Source organism: Pomacea canaliculata, linkage group LG14 (genome assembly GCF_003073045.1).
Source record: "Pomacea canaliculata isolate SZHN2017 linkage group LG14, ASM307304v1, whole genome shotgun sequence".
Classification (NCBI taxonomy): domain Eukaryota; kingdom Metazoa; phylum Mollusca; class Gastropoda; order Architaenioglossa; family Ampullariidae; genus Pomacea; species Pomacea canaliculata.
Window position 1 is genome coordinate 15,580,742 of NC_037603.1, and position 16,595 is coordinate 15,597,336.

At 43.0% G+C, this 16,595-nt stretch overlaps 1 protein-coding gene across 2 annotated transcripts; it reads right to left on the reverse strand.

The window, feature by feature from the left end:
- Positions 1–514: 514 nt before the first annotated feature.
- Positions 515–13,834, reverse strand: LOC112555780 (monocarboxylate transporter 2-like). Of its 2 annotated transcripts, XM_025224288.1 has the most exons (10): positions 13,621–13,834; positions 5,812–7,201; positions 4,611–4,754; positions 3,870–3,989; positions 3,393–3,691; positions 2,888–3,172; positions 2,282–2,519; positions 1,782–2,030; positions 1,270–1,320; positions 515–945 (listed from the first exon to the last, which is right to left on the reverse strand). In XM_025224288.1, exons 2-10 carry the CDS (start codon positions 5,975–5,977, stop codon positions 788–790), a joined length of 1,710 nt encoding a protein of 569 aa, XP_025080073.1. In that variant the 5' UTR covers positions 5,978–7,201; positions 13,621–13,834; the 3' UTR covers positions 515–787. The 2 variants fall into 2 exon arrangements, with proteins under 2 accessions (XP_025080073.1, XP_025080074.1); XM_025224289.1 differs by lacking the exon at positions 5,812–7,201.
- Positions 13,835–16,595: the final 2,761 nt, after the last annotated feature.

Consider the following 16,595-nt stretch of genomic DNA (forward strand, 5'->3'; position numbering starts at 1 on the left):
CTACACTGGATGAAGGATTAGCGGGTTGAGTTCACCCGATAAACTTCATGTTTATGAGCCACTTGGCTGAAGTTGTCTGACTGTAACTATCGGGAATTTAAAAAAAAATATACGGTACGTTTGCGCATGTGTTGTTTGGCAAAAGAAAAGCAAACAAATAACACGAAAACAATTGTAAACAATCTAAGCAAGAATAGAGTAGAACGTCCAGTTTATTCATTTTGACCTGGTGGTGCTCCTCGAGCAATTATAAGACAGAAAATACTGGATCCTATCCGACAGCATGGGGTCGGCAAAGAATCTGCTAATGTCTTTTTGTATGTTATTCAGGGTGGCTGTGTCAGACCTAAAAGCCAAAACACAAAAATAAAACAGATGGCCACAAAAACGATGGGACCAAGAAGATATGTCAGAATTAATGACTATTCATATGATGTCTGATATTTTGAATAGTTGCAAATGTAAAAAAAAAAAAAAAAAAAAAAACACACACACACACACAAAAGGTTGTAAGTTTTTTTGAACATTGTTTTTTTATTTCGGTAAAACAACTTTGAGGCATTTTTAAAGATATAGATAGCTCTTTTGGTCGTCGACCGCGTTTGAAGAACATGAAAGACAGGAAAAAACATTTAGTGTTGAAATTTATGCATCCACGTATTTACACACACTCACCCACACACACAGTGATACACCCTGACACTCAATCTCTCTCTCTCACACACACTCAGTCACACACACACACACATACGCGTGTGTGTCATGCTTTGTGCAATGCTGACAGTGGTTAGGCCAAAGAGCGGACCCCATCATCGCTAACAACTTGAGAACCGGAGCGAATGGACCCCCTCTTCCGGAAGTACCCGAGAGTGTCATGGTCAGGTGGGCGTGGCTTGAACATGACGATTGGGCAGCCGGCCAGGCAGCCCACCAGCAGCAGGGTCCCTACCAGACACACACCATAATACGACAGATGTAGAAGTGTTTTAGTATACAAGAGTTGAATCACAACTGCTACAAGTTTGTCCACATCATTCATAAGATTTACAGTTTCTCTTCTCTTCCATGTGTAAACTTTGTTCATCACCTCTCTTTACAGCAATGTTAATGTTCTATAATGGCAATATGTAAGTTGTTGTTTAAGGGTATATCACGGCTGATAGTATGTAAGAACCTTTTCTCTCTCTCACACACACAGAGTATAGATGCCAAACCCCGCCACAAGACCATCCGACCTTTCACATCGACCTGTCGATCAACGGTTCTTACCGCAAAAGAAATAAACATGTCCGTAGTTGCCAGTAGTCCCAACGATCACACCTGTTACAGTGAGAAGAGAATTAAAGATAAAACCCATCTCCATCAACAGTCAAATTATTGTTCTCTCTATCCCTGTCTCCCTCAGACCCATCCTCACACCTCTCTGAACTGCAAGGGAACTTCAACGGTCTAGACTTTGTGGATAAAACTGAGTAGAAGACACATTTTCCCCAAATATTTGTGACTCCAAGTCTTCCATCTTGTTCACCTGTCGGCTCTGTCACTAAGGCCTTGACAACATAAATAAAATAATGTACAATAAGGATGTGATACCTGGAACGAAAGGATGGCATTCACCTGGAGTTGGGTTTTACAATCATCAGAAAAAAAAATGTACTCATTTCTGCTCACACACAGGTTACTCAGTGTTAACTCTGATGATCTTCTCGACACGTATCACAAACAAGCTACATCAAGCACATGAGTCAGGTGTCATCACCGCCATCTTGCGTTTCACTTACCTGCTAAGACGGGGCCAGCCAGGCAGCCCACTCCCAAACCGAAACTGATGAACCCGAAGCCAAGCGCGATGTTATCGACGCCGATGAGCTGGATAATGATGATGTTGATGGACGACACCAGACCTCCGGCGTACAAGCCGAAGAGTCCAGAGTAGACGAACTGGCCGCTGGTGGAGGAGGCGTAGAGAGGTAGAGTGACTGTCAGCGCTCCACACAGGCCCAACAACCCAATGTGCATGAGTTCGGGACCTGACAAAACAATCACTTTTTTTCAACTACAGTCAGGACCTTAATTTCACTATTTTAGTGGGTGGGTTGAATATTTTCACAGATAGATGGGACAGAAAGACTAAACATCAAAAATAAAAGTTGAAAAGTTATTTTTCCTTTTGATTGTCCTTCTGTCATTCATCTTGGCTTGGTGCCAAGATTTAATGTCACTGACACATGTCATTATCTTTATGTTATAATCATAGTGTGAAGTGTGAACAAGTCCTCACCCACACTGGAGTCGCCAGCTACGAAGCCAGTGATGAGGCGCGAGACGATGCTCCCGGCGCCCATGACCGTCATGAGCAGCGCCGCCTGGATAGGTGGCGTCCCCTCACTAATGGCGTAGGAAGGGAGGTAAGTGAAGACTGCTGCTTCCCCGAAGTACCACATGAAGCAGGAGAACATATAGAGAAGAAATGCCGGATTCTTGAGGATTCGGAACGCGTCTAGACAGCTGCAATTAAACTAAGCATATAAACAACATTACGGGCTAGAAGATGCTTACAAACCACGTGGTACCTCCGTCACTACCTGCCTCCCTCTACCCCCTCGACCTATTTTACCTATGCACCCTCCATAAAACAAAGTAAAATACTGCTCTCATATTTGGTGTGGATTTTGCAACACAAGAAACATTTCTAAACAATAAACTAGCAGACAGGTAGCCTAACTGCAAAACTTAAGGGTTTACCTTTAACCCCAAATTAGCATAAACAATCTACAGGAACATCAAAGATGTCCGCGTGTGTATGATATTCCATAATATTCCTCAAAACTAATATGTAGGTATATGCTTGTTTTCTCACCCAAAATTAAGTGACTGAGAGCAATACCTGGCAGCAGGTGGCGCCCTCTGGTGGCCTGTCGTCAGTGCGGATGCTGAGGGAGCTGCGGGACAGAGGGCGGCCGATGTCACGGAGGATGTAGGAGCTGTAGAGTCGCCCCCTGGTGGACACGTTCTCTATGCTGCTGACGTAGGAGCACTGGCTGTACAGCCGTTGACGGGACTGAAAGTGCCAGTCCAGCCGCGAGTGAGTGTCCGTCACGTCACCTGACGTCACATTCACTTCCGGTACGTGATAGTTGACGACTTTGTCTTCAGGAATACCGTACAGCAACTGTCACGAAAGACACGTCACAGGGGGCGTAAAATAATGGAAAACACCTGTCGGGATACGAACCGGTAGATTTACAACTGAAAAACACTAACTAGAGAAAAATGCTTTGATGTTTCCAAGATATGATTACACACATGGCTCCATTCTCACTCTGTCTCTGTGTGTGTGTGTGTGTGTGTGAAAAAATGAGAGTGTGTGTGTGAGAGAGTCCCGACAGCACCTGCGACTTCTGCGTCTCGCTCTGCGCATCCTTGTCGCGCAGGATGTTGAAGGTGGAGGCGCCCAGCACGTTCCCCAGTCCTCCCACGCTGGGCAGAGTGGAGGCGCTGGCTAGCATGATGGAGTCCATCTTCCAGTTCTTCTCCAGAACCATCCGCCCACCCTCCTCCCGCTTCAGCTCCATGGATGATGGCCTCATCACCATCCCCACCACGGCCAGCTGCAGACCTATTGCACCCATGATCAGGTACGTGCCGCCCAGCCCATAGCTGTCCAGCAAGGATCGGATGATGGGACCACCTGTAAAGACAACAAAGGGACACCACTGACGCGTACCATCGTCTTCTGACTCCTCATCACTATTATGGGCCTTAGTTTTCGTGGAATAAACATTGTTAAAACGTTAGCCATGTTGGTCATAAACATTGAATACAATATTAACATCAATCATGCTAGTAAGAAAAGGAAGTTGACTCACCAACAAACATGCCAGTGCTAGAGCCAGCAGCCACAACCCCGGATGCAATGCCCCGATAACGCACGAAGTAGTAGCCGGAGCTGACGAAGATGGGGTTGAGGGCCATGCCCATCCCCACACCTGGCAACCAACCAGTGGATGAAATGTCCAGTCACCTTCAATTCTTTACACAAAAGGTAACATCACATCCTAAAGCTGCATGGGAAATAATACTGGGCAAAGTAGTTCTTACAAATTTTCTGCTTCACTTATAGTTCAGGATAATTATACTGCTCAATTACCTGATTAAGATTACTAATCTGTCATCATTCTGTGAAAAGCCTTGCTTAATCAGTTGCAGATCAAACAAAACAACAATGAAGGTGTAATTCTTCTAAGTGGACACCAGAGAGTCGATTAAAAAAAAATTCATAACAAAATATAAGCCAAAGTTCTGAAAAAATAAAACAAAAAGTATTCAAATCTGTTCCAAATAAAAAGTCACTCGGCAGTGACAAACTTTTTAAAAAGAATAATAATGAATGCTTGGGCTACTTCAGGAAAAATTTCTGATTTTTTAAGACCCTAGCGATGCATTAATGCATTAAAGCCGCAAATATCTTATCAAAAACAATTTTCCCCAAATAACTTCCTGATGCCTCGGGAAAAAGTCTCTACCTTTCCTGATAAATCAGATGCTCATACTTTCGGACTCACCTTCCCCGCCTCCCCAGACGGACTAATGTGGCAACATGATCTCACCTGTGATTAAGCCGTAGGTAAGAATGAGGTGAGCCACAGTTCTGGAGAAGGACGCTCCGACCATTCCGATGCAGATGACGAGGCTGGCAACGAGAATAGTCCGCCTGCTTCCGATGTAGTCCCTCATGACACTGGCGAATGGTCCTTTAACAGGTTAGAAGGTCAGTGTGTCACAAGAAATAACATTTATGCCTGCTGGCAGTTTTCAACCATCTGACATAAACCCAGTAATTTTGTTCCAGAGACAAAGAAAGAAAAAGCAAATATTTGAATGTCGGGTAAAGCGAATAAAAATCACATGCTTCATAAAATAAACAGTATAGTCCAGTATTCTTGGCATCATATGTCACGGGGTTGTTATAAATGTACATATGACACTTTTACAGAATTGGAATAGTTATCATTGATAGAACCTTAGCTACAGAATCAACTATTAACGATCAAAGGTCAGTCAGAAGCTTCTCTTTGTCTGTGTGACCCAAAGTCGTGTGCAACTGAGAATTTATTCTGACATGCATCACGGCGAAAAGGGAATGGTTAAAAATGCAAATAAAAGCAGCGAACAGATAATTGTCCAAAATAATAAACATCACTGTTATTCGTCAAGAAGGACAAACACCACCGCTAATTGTCAAAAATAATAAACACGCTACAAGAGCAACAAACACCAGTATTCTGTGTCAAGAATGCTAATTGTCAAGAATAACAAACACCATTAGTTAGATAATTTGCATAGTTTGCTGAATGTTTATGCATAATCCACGAGGTCTTTTCCACTCAATGGTGCTGCGATTGAACGAAAAGAATAAAACAAACAAACAAAAATGTTACGAAACTTCGGCTCCGCGAATCGTAAACAGCTCTGTTTCAAAACCAAACAGCTCGATCGCAAGTCTAAACAGTTCTATCTCTAATTTTGTGTTTGTCATCAGGAGACAAAAAGATTAGCACTCAGGCATAATGCAGTTCATTCTGTTGTAGAAAGGACAAATAAACAAGAAAAAAAGAAAACTGTCACAAAAGACTCAGTATTTCCCAAACTCACAAAGACACCATGCTTGACTTGTAATTGATCCTATTTCCCTTTTTAAAAAAAAATATTGATCATAAATATCGTCAGCAACTGACATCTTGCCACAATATTATTAAATATAATAAAAAATCTTATATAAAATTTTATATTGATAGCATACTGCCTCACCTGACAAGCTGATGATACACAGGTGAGTGGCTCCCACCCACGCCGTCTTCTGGATGTCAGGCTCGATCGCCTCCAGGATTTCCGCTTGCAAGATGCCGTGGAGAAGGCGAAGGTGCCGTAGATGGTCATGCCAAGGTAGGACAGCACCAGCACCACCCACGCCCATCCCCGGTCCACGTCCGGACCCAACAAGTTCCGTAACTCTTCTTCGTCGTCGCCCATGTTGTCGAGGTCCTTGGCGTCTAGGTCGTGGTGGAGGTGGTCAGGACCCTCCGACCAGCCCAGCTCTGAAGTGACATCATAGTTCCTCAAAAAGTCTTGCAAGGTCCTCCCGCCGTCAGCGATAGGCTCCTTGTTCTGACCCGCCTTGTCTTTCGTCAACAACGCGCTCACATCATCGCTGCTGTCGTCGCCAGTCTCCTCTTTAACAGGTTTTGTCTCGCTGCTCGCCAGTAGCTTCAACACAGCATCTTCCACTGCTCGGGTCATTTCCGGGCTGCCAGTCTCCGTCTGACCACCTGCTTTCTCGTCGATGGAAGTTTCTTGACCCGCTTCCACTGGCCTCTCACCTCCGCTCACCTCCATCAGACCCACGATGCTGTCTAAACCCTCCTGACAGTTGCTAGGCAACGTCACGTGACAAAGGTCATGTGACTCCCCATGGTCTGGCTCTGCAGATGCGCTTCTTCTTCCGCTAGTTTGTTTGCGTCCTCGGGAACAACAACTTCCACATCTTCCGCAAATGTCACCTGCTTTTCGATTTTCGCGGGTAAACATTCCCCTCCTTCCTTCTTCGATGGATTTTCTTCACTGGCAGTACCTTCTGACTGAACATTGCTTTCCCCAGTCACTAGACTTTCTGAAGCAGTGCAATCAGTACTTTCATTAGCTCCGGATCCCTTTCCCGATAACTGATTTTCACTGAAAATTTCAGCTTTATCGGAAGTCGTGCTACCTGGACAGCATGCTGTGGGGCTGTTCGAAGAACAGTTACTGTCAGGTGCTCCTTGACCCTCGCAGGCCCCATATTTACTCTGTGTCTCCAAATTCGGTGAAGTGGAATCGGTATTGTCCATCTTATTTTCCTGGACATCATCGATAAATGTCACCGTCTTCTTCTCAAGAGAAGCCTCGGTTTGATCATGACCTTCTGGAAGTCCCCTGTCTTCAGCGGAGCCTGACTTCAAACATGACTTGGGTTCTCCAACGACAAGACTATCGTGATTTGGAAACCCATTTAATATATTTTCCATTTTCCTTTTGTTTTGAGGACAATGGAGATAAAATTCCTTCGTTAGTGATCACATCTTTATATTCTTTCTCCAAGAGTTATTTTAGTCCGCTTTTCTTGCCGGCGGTTATTAACCGATTTCTGAAGCAGAACACGAACCTGCAAGAAAAAGTTATTTCAACTGAGTTGTTTCAACAAAGAGCTGGTTCACAAAGTATCAAACCAACAAACATTTTCCCAATTATTTTATATACTTGTTGAAGTTACTGGTGTGAATATTTCCATGCACAGTCAAGTCCACGAGAGTTATAAACGGAAATGGATGGTTTTCCGTCCTGTTTAAGTAACCTGCAGCTTGAGAAGCGAACACACAGTCGTCATTACAGTGGAAGATTGGGTGACCTGCTTTCTCAAACCTCTGGTGGCTCGTCAACTGATGGCTGCAGAGTCGCTGGGTGCAGAAGCACACACATACCCGGGTGGCAAGCACTGATAATATCGCTGCATTCGTGTCGGCCTTTGATATTTCACTTTTATCGGTCATAACCAGCGTTTGGTATTCATCTGCAATCCTCATAAAAGGCACACCAGGGACTCATTTTTAACCTTCCAAACAAGCCGACATGTCACAACATCGCCGTTAAACATCCACCCCGCTGATAGCAGCTTACCAGTTGTTGCCATGGCTACATTGTCAGGACGCAGGTGACAAACAAGTTACAGTGTGATAAACAACCATGTACTCCGTGTTGTGAGCGAATGTCGCGGGGTTCGGAATCCATGCTGGCAATGTGATCGACGCGAATGTCGCTACTGGCCTTGACGAATGTTTTCATCCTTCACCCGGTGCTATTGAATACCTTGTTGATCACACCACCTGTATGATGTCATAAGAAGCTATTAGAAGAAGAAATGAAGGTTGCAAACTGGTGTGAGTGGGGATTTGTACAGAGAAATATTTTGTTCTCGTCGGAAAATATTTCCCAGGGGCCACGAGTCTCACAGGCCACCAGTCTACGAAAACAATGGTAGAGGACTGGACCTTCCATACTGGCCCTCGGCGAAAAATAAATATCCACTCTATCTAAAGCTCCTCTCCCTTTCTTCCAAACAAGTGATGTTAGCCCTCGACTGGTGCTGGTTCTTGTAATATACTTCTCATTGCACCTACTACTAGCAACAGTAATAAAAAAAAAATCGGAAAACAGATATAAACTCGGTTTTCCATTCTGTGCACGTCCGGCCACTGTTAATCTCTCCCCAGATTACCTCCCATGCCGAGCATTTGAGGTGGCTTATCGACACTTTGTGATAACACTAGGATTTAGTGATTGCCGGAAGTGTTATACGAGACTTGACTCGAGCCCCAGTGTCTTCATGGCAGTAGGACATCAAGATGGAAGACAGAAAGAGGAGGGAGGAGTGGCGTAGGACTGAGACAGCTGGGGGTGCAGGTGGGTGAGAGGACGAGAGACATGAGGGACCCCTTCTTCAGATTTTTAAGGGGTCCCTCTTCTTCACCCAAATTTGAAGGTTCCCCTGGGACCCCATTGACAAAAATTGAAGGGGTTCTCCGAACTTTTAATGCGTACTGTACGAATTTTTGCGTAAGCAGAAGACCTGCTAAAGCTATTATGGAACTGCTATTCTTGTTTCTATAAGCTTGTTTTTATGTTGAAAGAAGCAGACCCAGGACAACGACCCTCGCAAAATGAGAACTATGTCAATATGCATCAAATGTAGAATAAAACAGAAGTTAGGGTACTGAATTTTTGGTAAATCCTTAAATATATCCAAATTTTTAATCATTGTGCATTGGTTTACATTTAAATTACATAAGACAGACTTGATCAGCTGTGGTATATCAGTGCCATTAGAGACACTCTAAATAATTTTGGTTTATTGTGGATTTGGGGACATAAAAAACTGTGACTCAGTTTCAGCTACTTTAAGGAGAAAACTATAAAACTTATTTGATCAGCAGACACGTTCTAAAACAGGAAACAGGGAACTTAAAAAATTTATAGAATGTATCAGAAGTTTATTGCATGCAAAAAAAATCTTCAGAGCAGCAAACAAAAACCTCCCTGTACAAAAAGAGCAAAATAGTAATGTGCCGAAAGATAAATGACAATGTTAAAAAAAAAAGACCTAAATGATGACTGGGACGACTACCACCACATTTTTCAAAAGACAAAGATGTAATTTGATTCCACTGGAAAAGTCCAAACAGGTCTGAGTTTGAATGATGCTTGACAGCACTAGCAGAAACATATTTACACGAACCTAATAAAATTTACAAAATTAAAATTGTTAACTCTCGGCGAAAAAAGAATAAAAACTAAGATTATTGATTTTACTGTCAGACGACATTTAATTACACATTTATGTAATTTATTCTGGACGCTTTTCTTTCTTTTGTGTTTCTGACAGGATGTCCCTCAGACTTCTATGTCTTCAGTGATTATGGAAGGTCCCTATGATGTCCCATGCCACTGTGACACACTGAGGCCACAGCTCTGTCAGTCCCAGCTTGTATAGTGGCCACAGTCACAGAATGTGTAAAGGTCTGTGGGCCTGTGTCACCTGGGCAGGGTCCAGTGCAGATGGAATAGTTTTCTGGTGGGGTCATTTGGTCATCTGATAGCCTGTTGTGTTTGCTTTGCTGTAGGGCAGGGGCTGGTGAAATGTTTCCGCCAAGGGCAATTTTGATATTGAAAACATTATTTGCAGAACGTACAAAATTATCAACTTAAGAAATAGTTCGATTTTTATTTTTGCCAGAGTGTGTTAGTAGCATGTACAACTCCAGCCTGCCTGACACTGACTGTCCCACCTGCCGGGCTTTCCTCACCCCTGCTGTAAGGAATTGTCTGGTTTGGCTATTCTAGACGGCTGCTAGACCTGACAAATTTGTCTGCCTGCTCGTTTCCTGATAGGCCGCAGTGTGCGGGGATCCAGTGGACAGTCGTGTTCATGCGCAGAGAGTGTGAGAGAGTTGCTCAGTATACATTATATACAGAACACTCTAGATGTTCTCAACATTTCTGTATTGTGCATGATTAACTGTACATAATACACTTTGTTTTAATTCCCCTTTCCAAATAGTTTTATTAAACCGTGAGTGAAGAAGATGGTCGGAAAAACATGATACTTTCCCGAAAGTCACATACTGCAATTAGAGTAAGAATAAAGTAAACTGCTTTCAAAATATTCAACACAGTATTACACACTGTGCAAACTTCAGAGAAACCAACGGTTTTAATTTGGAGAAAAAATACCTCAGAGATAGCTAGCAAAGCAAAGTGTACCAATTTGTGTTCTCTCACCTGAATTCCGTAATATTCACACTCACCAACTTACCTATTGACCCAGCATAAATCTCTGAGTCAGTCATTAAAACCAATTTAAACTTGACTGGTGGAGACTTCAAATGAAGTTTTCAAAGCCACCATCAAGTCTGTCACCCAGTCATGCAAAGCACGTGAATGGCGGGCATTGAAAAGGCGTGTTGAACTCTGTAGTTCAGTCATGCAAAATAAATAAGTTCCACTGGCGGTGCATTGAAATAAACTTTTTAGAGACACGATCAAATCTGAGATTCAGCCATGCAAACGCTCGACTGGCGAGGCATTCAAATGAAGTTTGAATGAAGAGGAAGGTTGTGGAACAAACAGTAGAAAGAAATAGGTGACCTACATTCCTCTCCCCGATATTTTTCTCTTCGCCATGCTCTAACATCGTTAAATAAGGCTTTCATGTATCATAAAAGATTTTCAAAAAGACATCGTCGGCTGTAATTCCCAAATCACCTCGGGTATGTGACAGGGGGTGTCTTACACCAGATAAAGGACATCGCACACGGGCGACACAGCAACAGTATCACTGTGCCTGCATCAACATCAGTGAAGAAAAATTGATGAAGAACAGACAGCAACCCAGTGCCATCATGATAAAGAACCATCTACAACAGCAGCGACATCTCTTCCATCGTCATCGACTTTCAGACATTTTATCGAGTCTGGCGCGAGGGGTCATGGCGTGCAGTGCAACAATTTCACATCCAAGCCAGTCTCGTTCATGTCATCGAGGTGGTGTAGAAGAGCTGAGGGCGGAGTACTAGTAGGCAACCACAAGAAACTTTCTTATCCACAAAAGTGGGCGTCTGTCAAGGGTCTGTCTGTTCAGCATTTTTACAACCCTCACCCTTCCATTTCTCGCGGTGGGAGGCCGATGTACATCCTACGCTTGGCAGACGACATTGATTTGATGGCAGCCACCGACAGCCAGCTGCAGGCCTCACCAACAGGCTGTTCAACAGATATGGAATGGAGACCTGGACTGGTAAGAGCAAATTCATGGTTAACACCAACGGGAAAGCTGATATCTACATCAACAGAGTTCGAGGATATGAAGAGGTATAAGTACTGAGAAGCTACCCTTTCCAAAGAGACATCTACATCAAGATGGCGACAGCACCCAGCGTAATGTCCAGGCTGAACAGAATGTGGCACAGCAAGACCATCAGGTTTGCTACCACCTACAGATTATACAGATTTCTGTAATTCTAACCCTGCTATACAGACGTGAGACATGGACTTAGCTTGCCAGTACACGGGAAAATCCGGGTATTCAAGAGTATGTGCCTGAGGGAGACTTACATAAACCAGTGACCTCTTTTTACGGGTCACGGTCGCCACCCTTATAAAACGCCAGATTGAACTTCTCGCAACAGTGAAGATCTGGTTCAGTCATGTGACCCAGCACAATACTAAAACTGAAACATTGGAGGGTGGTCAACGTCGAGGTGGAGAAGAACTGGCTTGCAAATATAAAGAAAGAAAAGGACTGACCCCCCGGTCAACTGACCTAACCGGCGATTCTCGTCCACTACCTCGTCTATCCCCACCCTTACGACCAGTACCCACAGACCAACATAACCGTTAGTCAACTAGTACCAGTCACGGGATGAGTGAAGGACTGAGAAAGGACTCAAAGTTCCTTGCCCACATCATGAAAGTGGGATCCTGATCCTTTCACCTTTACCGACCTTAGCCTCATTTAAAGAGGCAATGCCGCTTTTTAAATCCTTTGTTGTTACTAAACTACATGCTGAACTAATCAAAAGTGTATAAACACTTCACTGGTTGTGAGAAAGCAAGCATGTAGTGCAGGATCAGATCCTGACACCACCCGCCGCAGGTTTATGGAGTTCGAGTTTCTAGTGGATGAGGTTCACAAGTGAAGATATACAGCGACTGTCAACAGCCCTCGGGCTACTTTGAAAAACGGTGATGGATGTACTGAACTCCAGTCTCACCTGCGATTGTCTTGGCTGGTCTAATCAATGATTTCGCCACCTGGACCCACCCCTGGCTGTACTGCACAAGCAACTAACTTAACAAGTTACTAACCCAGTAATGTGCAGAGAACTTCAGGTGCGAAAATAAAGTTTGCACTCGGTGACACCATCGACTAACGGTATCAGTTTGTTGAAATCCAAACCGCTTTCATTATCTCATTCATCATATGATCTCTTGTTTGTTGGTCAACAATTCTTTCTTGAAGCTGGGTGTGATGATCGCTTTTAAAACTGGTTTTAAAACCGAGCTGTTTTAAATTTAGAAGAGAGAATTATATTTGATGATGATGATGATGATGATGTCGCTGTAGTTCAAGGAGATGTCATGTGGACCCTAAAGCTGCTCTTATTAGTTCATCGGTTGTACTCATCTAAAAAAAGCAAATTATTTTGTTTTATTTTTCTTTTTTTTACGGACGGACTAGACTGACTAGATTACCACCGAGGCAACCACACCTGCGTGTATTGCGGAGCTCGTGTGGGTCGAGAATACACCTGGCACAGGTGATACACGATTCAAACAATTATTATTAACGACAGGTGACAGATGTTCAAGCGAGACACACACAATTATACTTCACCTCCCCCACTTTCCCTATCATAACAAACCTTTATATCTCGGGGTTTTCTACAGGAAAAGAAATGATGAAAAGAAATTATTTCATGCTCAGTCTTCGCAGACACACGTACACACGAACGCACGCATTTATAATTAAAAAAGGAAAGGAATTTATTTGAACCGAGACTCCGATACTGAATAGCTCCGATAACTACGATAACTGCACATGCAGTGAGGCAGACACGCCTACTCAAGCACCGCGCGCACACAACACGCAGCGCGTGCACGCGTATGTAGGTCAAGGGTCAGCCTGTCGTGACCCCGTAACTACACGGACAGTGCCTTGGGGTCGGCTGTGCCTTGTGAGCTGTCAGGCGTTGCGTGTTGCTGTCTTCACAAAGACATGACAAGGAGACCATAATATTATTATCTCCATATCTGTAATAATCTGTCTTTTGTGTCACAAACACTCTGTAGGTGGTTGTTCCACCTGCCGTCGTCATGACAACACGCAGACTACCATGCTGGAAATTACTGGCTATAAATAAGCCTGGCATGGCGGTTGTGTGCAGTTGTGACCGTAACACACACAGAGAGATCACACACACAGATCACACACACACACGACACACCATCAGTGATCAATGTTGTACTCACACGACAGTGTCGCCCCCACACATGACTACGTCCGGTGCCCCACTCACTTCTCTGGCTCCACCGACCCCACAGCTACGATCTCCGCCACGTACTACGTTTCCAGCGAAGCTTCTCGACATTCGTTGCCTGCATTATTGGCACAAGGCGGCGCAGACGTGTTGCTGTCGACCTGAGGCTGGTCAATGGCGGGCAACGTACTTGCCGCCCGGTGTCAGGGCAAAGTTGTCGCCTGGGAAATTTGAGTGCTTCGGAATTTTCATTATTTGCTTTTTTTTTTTTTTTTTTTGGTTTGTTTGTTTGGTTTGTTTTCTTTGCTTGTTTGTTTTTGTTTGTTTGTTTTTGTTTGCTTGTTTTTGTTTTTGTTTGTTTTTTGTGTGTGTGTGTGTGGTTTTTTTTTTTTTAGTTTTTTTTTTTATTGTCCCTCTTATGAAGCGTCCTGCAACCAAAGATCGAGGTTATCTCGACACAGGTTTTCTGCCTTTGTTGGTTAACATCCAATCTTTCTTCATCCTCCATTTCAGAAATGGTAGCTGTACCTGCCAAGTCTCGCAAACTGCACATATCGTAGATAAAACATTATCAGAGAAAGTAGTAATACTTTTATTGTTGTATTTGGCTCAAAGTAAATGCTTCACAGCACAATACTATGATTGTAAGTGTTAGTCTCTTTCACTGCTAGGACATTGTTTATAATATATATCAGCAGAATCTGGCGATGTAGGTGGAGTGTGTTTGTTTTATCATTGATCACATAAACATTATTTATCCCACCCACACCAAAGTTGGCAGGGATATTCGTTTTGAGCACCTATATGGCCCAGGCAATGTTATGTATGTGTAGGTTGCTCAAGATCATGTTTTCTGTGCTGTGGTAATGACACACACCTACGCAGAAGAAGTTGCGACATACCTTGGCTATGCACTAAAAAAAGGACAATGTCATAATTTGAAAGAATATTCTGTCAGTGCTTCGAACAGAGATTAATGGCAGAAGAGAGGTTGGGTAGGGGATGGGGAGGAAGAATCCAGAGACGCAGTTGCAGAGAAATAGAGAGAGGGGGGAAGAAGTCCGCAAGGTAAGTAGGACAGTGGGGAGGGATATAAAAAGAAATGGGGGAAAGAGAGGATCGAAAGCAAAACAGCAATTTTTTTTATCTCCACTTTATACGAAATGTCGTGGCCCTAAATTAGCTAAAAGAATACTTTTGCCACACTAAATGAAACTCTTTCTGCATGATTTGCGTAAAAATGGGTTTGCAGTGGGAGTAGAATTTGTAAGAACCTCGCACACAAACGAAGCCAGTGGCGGTTGATTAGTTGGTTATTTTTTTTATTTTATTTTATTTATTTATTTTTATTTTTTGCTTGCTTTTTTTATTAACTCAGATTAATTTGGAGGAAAATTGCTTCCACTTTGAGGAGGATAAAACCAGGTATGCGAAGTAAACTCCCGATGGCCGTTCCGAGACAAGATCTGAACCCAGGAACTCTGGCTGCAGTAGTAACAAACGTTTTAATCACTACACTACCGGTGACCCTTTGAACCCAGTCACCCGCTTGCACCCTGTGATTATTTTAAAAGGTGGGACGCAACTCAGGCAGGTCTCGTGACATTTGACATAAACTGTGTCAGACATTGCAATCTGCTTCTTACACACGACATGTTTACTTTGGCAGGTCGGCAAAACTGTAATAGCATGGCAACATCGCTACAGACTTCATTTTGTCAAACAGGTGAATCGCAAAGCTGCTGACATCACTCCCACATCACTCCACTCTTTTTTAGGGGGGGTTGTGTGTGTTAGGTCCCTCCCTAAGTCACGTGTTACAGTTTGTTTTCTTTTGCGAAAGAGCCCGCGAAAACCACCCTAACCCTCCTTGAGTCACCCCGATGTTGTATTTTAGAAGCGATTGTCAGAGATCGGGTGGGACATGATTCAGCATTTATCATTTATCATTTCAGACCAGCTTACCATTTCACTTTTAACTTTGATTAAAAAAACATGGCTCAAAAAATTAAACTTTGCTTAAGTGAGCTTCCCTGTGAGAAAGAAACAAGAGAACACACCTTTGAATTACACGAATAAAGAAAATTCAAGGTTTATTTATTTATTTCACTTTATTTTTATTTTTTTTTTTTTTACCTTGTGGATGTCACATCGCCACTCAAGCTTGAGACAGTTACACATTCTTTCATTCAATATTCAACCACTCATCTGTCATCGAAAGAGCTCTGTCATTACAAATAAAGAACTCGATCCTGAACTCGGCCCCCCAGCGGGCTTTCATTGAATTAACTAAACCTGTTCTTGTTCTCAAATTTCTCCTTTCCCCTAACTTAATAATCCCCTACTTCATTCTCTCGCAATCAGACCATCACAGGAATGTCATAGGCGCTCATTCATTCCCAATACAACTGCTTCTATAAATGTTATTATTTATACATGTAAGACACTATCAATTGCCAGGAATATTTTTGAAATAAAAACAACCCATACTTAAACATATATTTCACTCAATGATATAGACTGAATGTGCTTGAACATCTTTTAAATATTAACTGATTCCTTGCTAGTTATTTTCCAAAAATAAAACAAACAAACTCAGAATCTAGAAAGTACAACTCACTGAAATTTGAAAAAAGATATTCACATCACATTTACAAAATTAACTATTTAGATGCATTTGTTAAGTCGCTGAAGACTATTATTGCTGTTGTTGCTGTTGTTCATAAATATAATTTTTGTTTACAATTTTAGGACTAGACAGTATGAAATGATTGGTTAATTGTAATCTTCTATACTTGTTTGTTTGCCGAGGTATGTAAACTCTGTTAAGTGGACAGCCAAGGATGACCTGTGGAAGCACCAGACGCTACTCGACAAATACAATCAGGTCCCACAACTCCAGCAGCAGGCGTGCATGCGTGAGGTCATTGGGGAGACTTGACCAAAGAGTTACGCGCCTTAGGGAAG

Excerpts from the sequence above, each read along its gene's own strand:
- LOC112555780 (XM_025224288.1), bottom strand. The coding sequence starts at position 5,977 with ATGGGCGTGGGTGGTGCTGGTGCTGTCCTACCTTGGCATGACCATCTA. Across the intron at positions 3,692-3,869 it reads TAGCACTGGCATGTTTGTTG|GTGGTCCCATCATCCGATCC; the intron begins GTGAGTCAACTT and ends TTGTCTTTACAG. Across the intron at positions 946-1,269 it reads ACATGTTTATTTCTTTTGCG|GGACCCTGCTGCTGGTGGGC; the intron begins GTAAGAACCGTT and ends TGTGTCTGGTAG.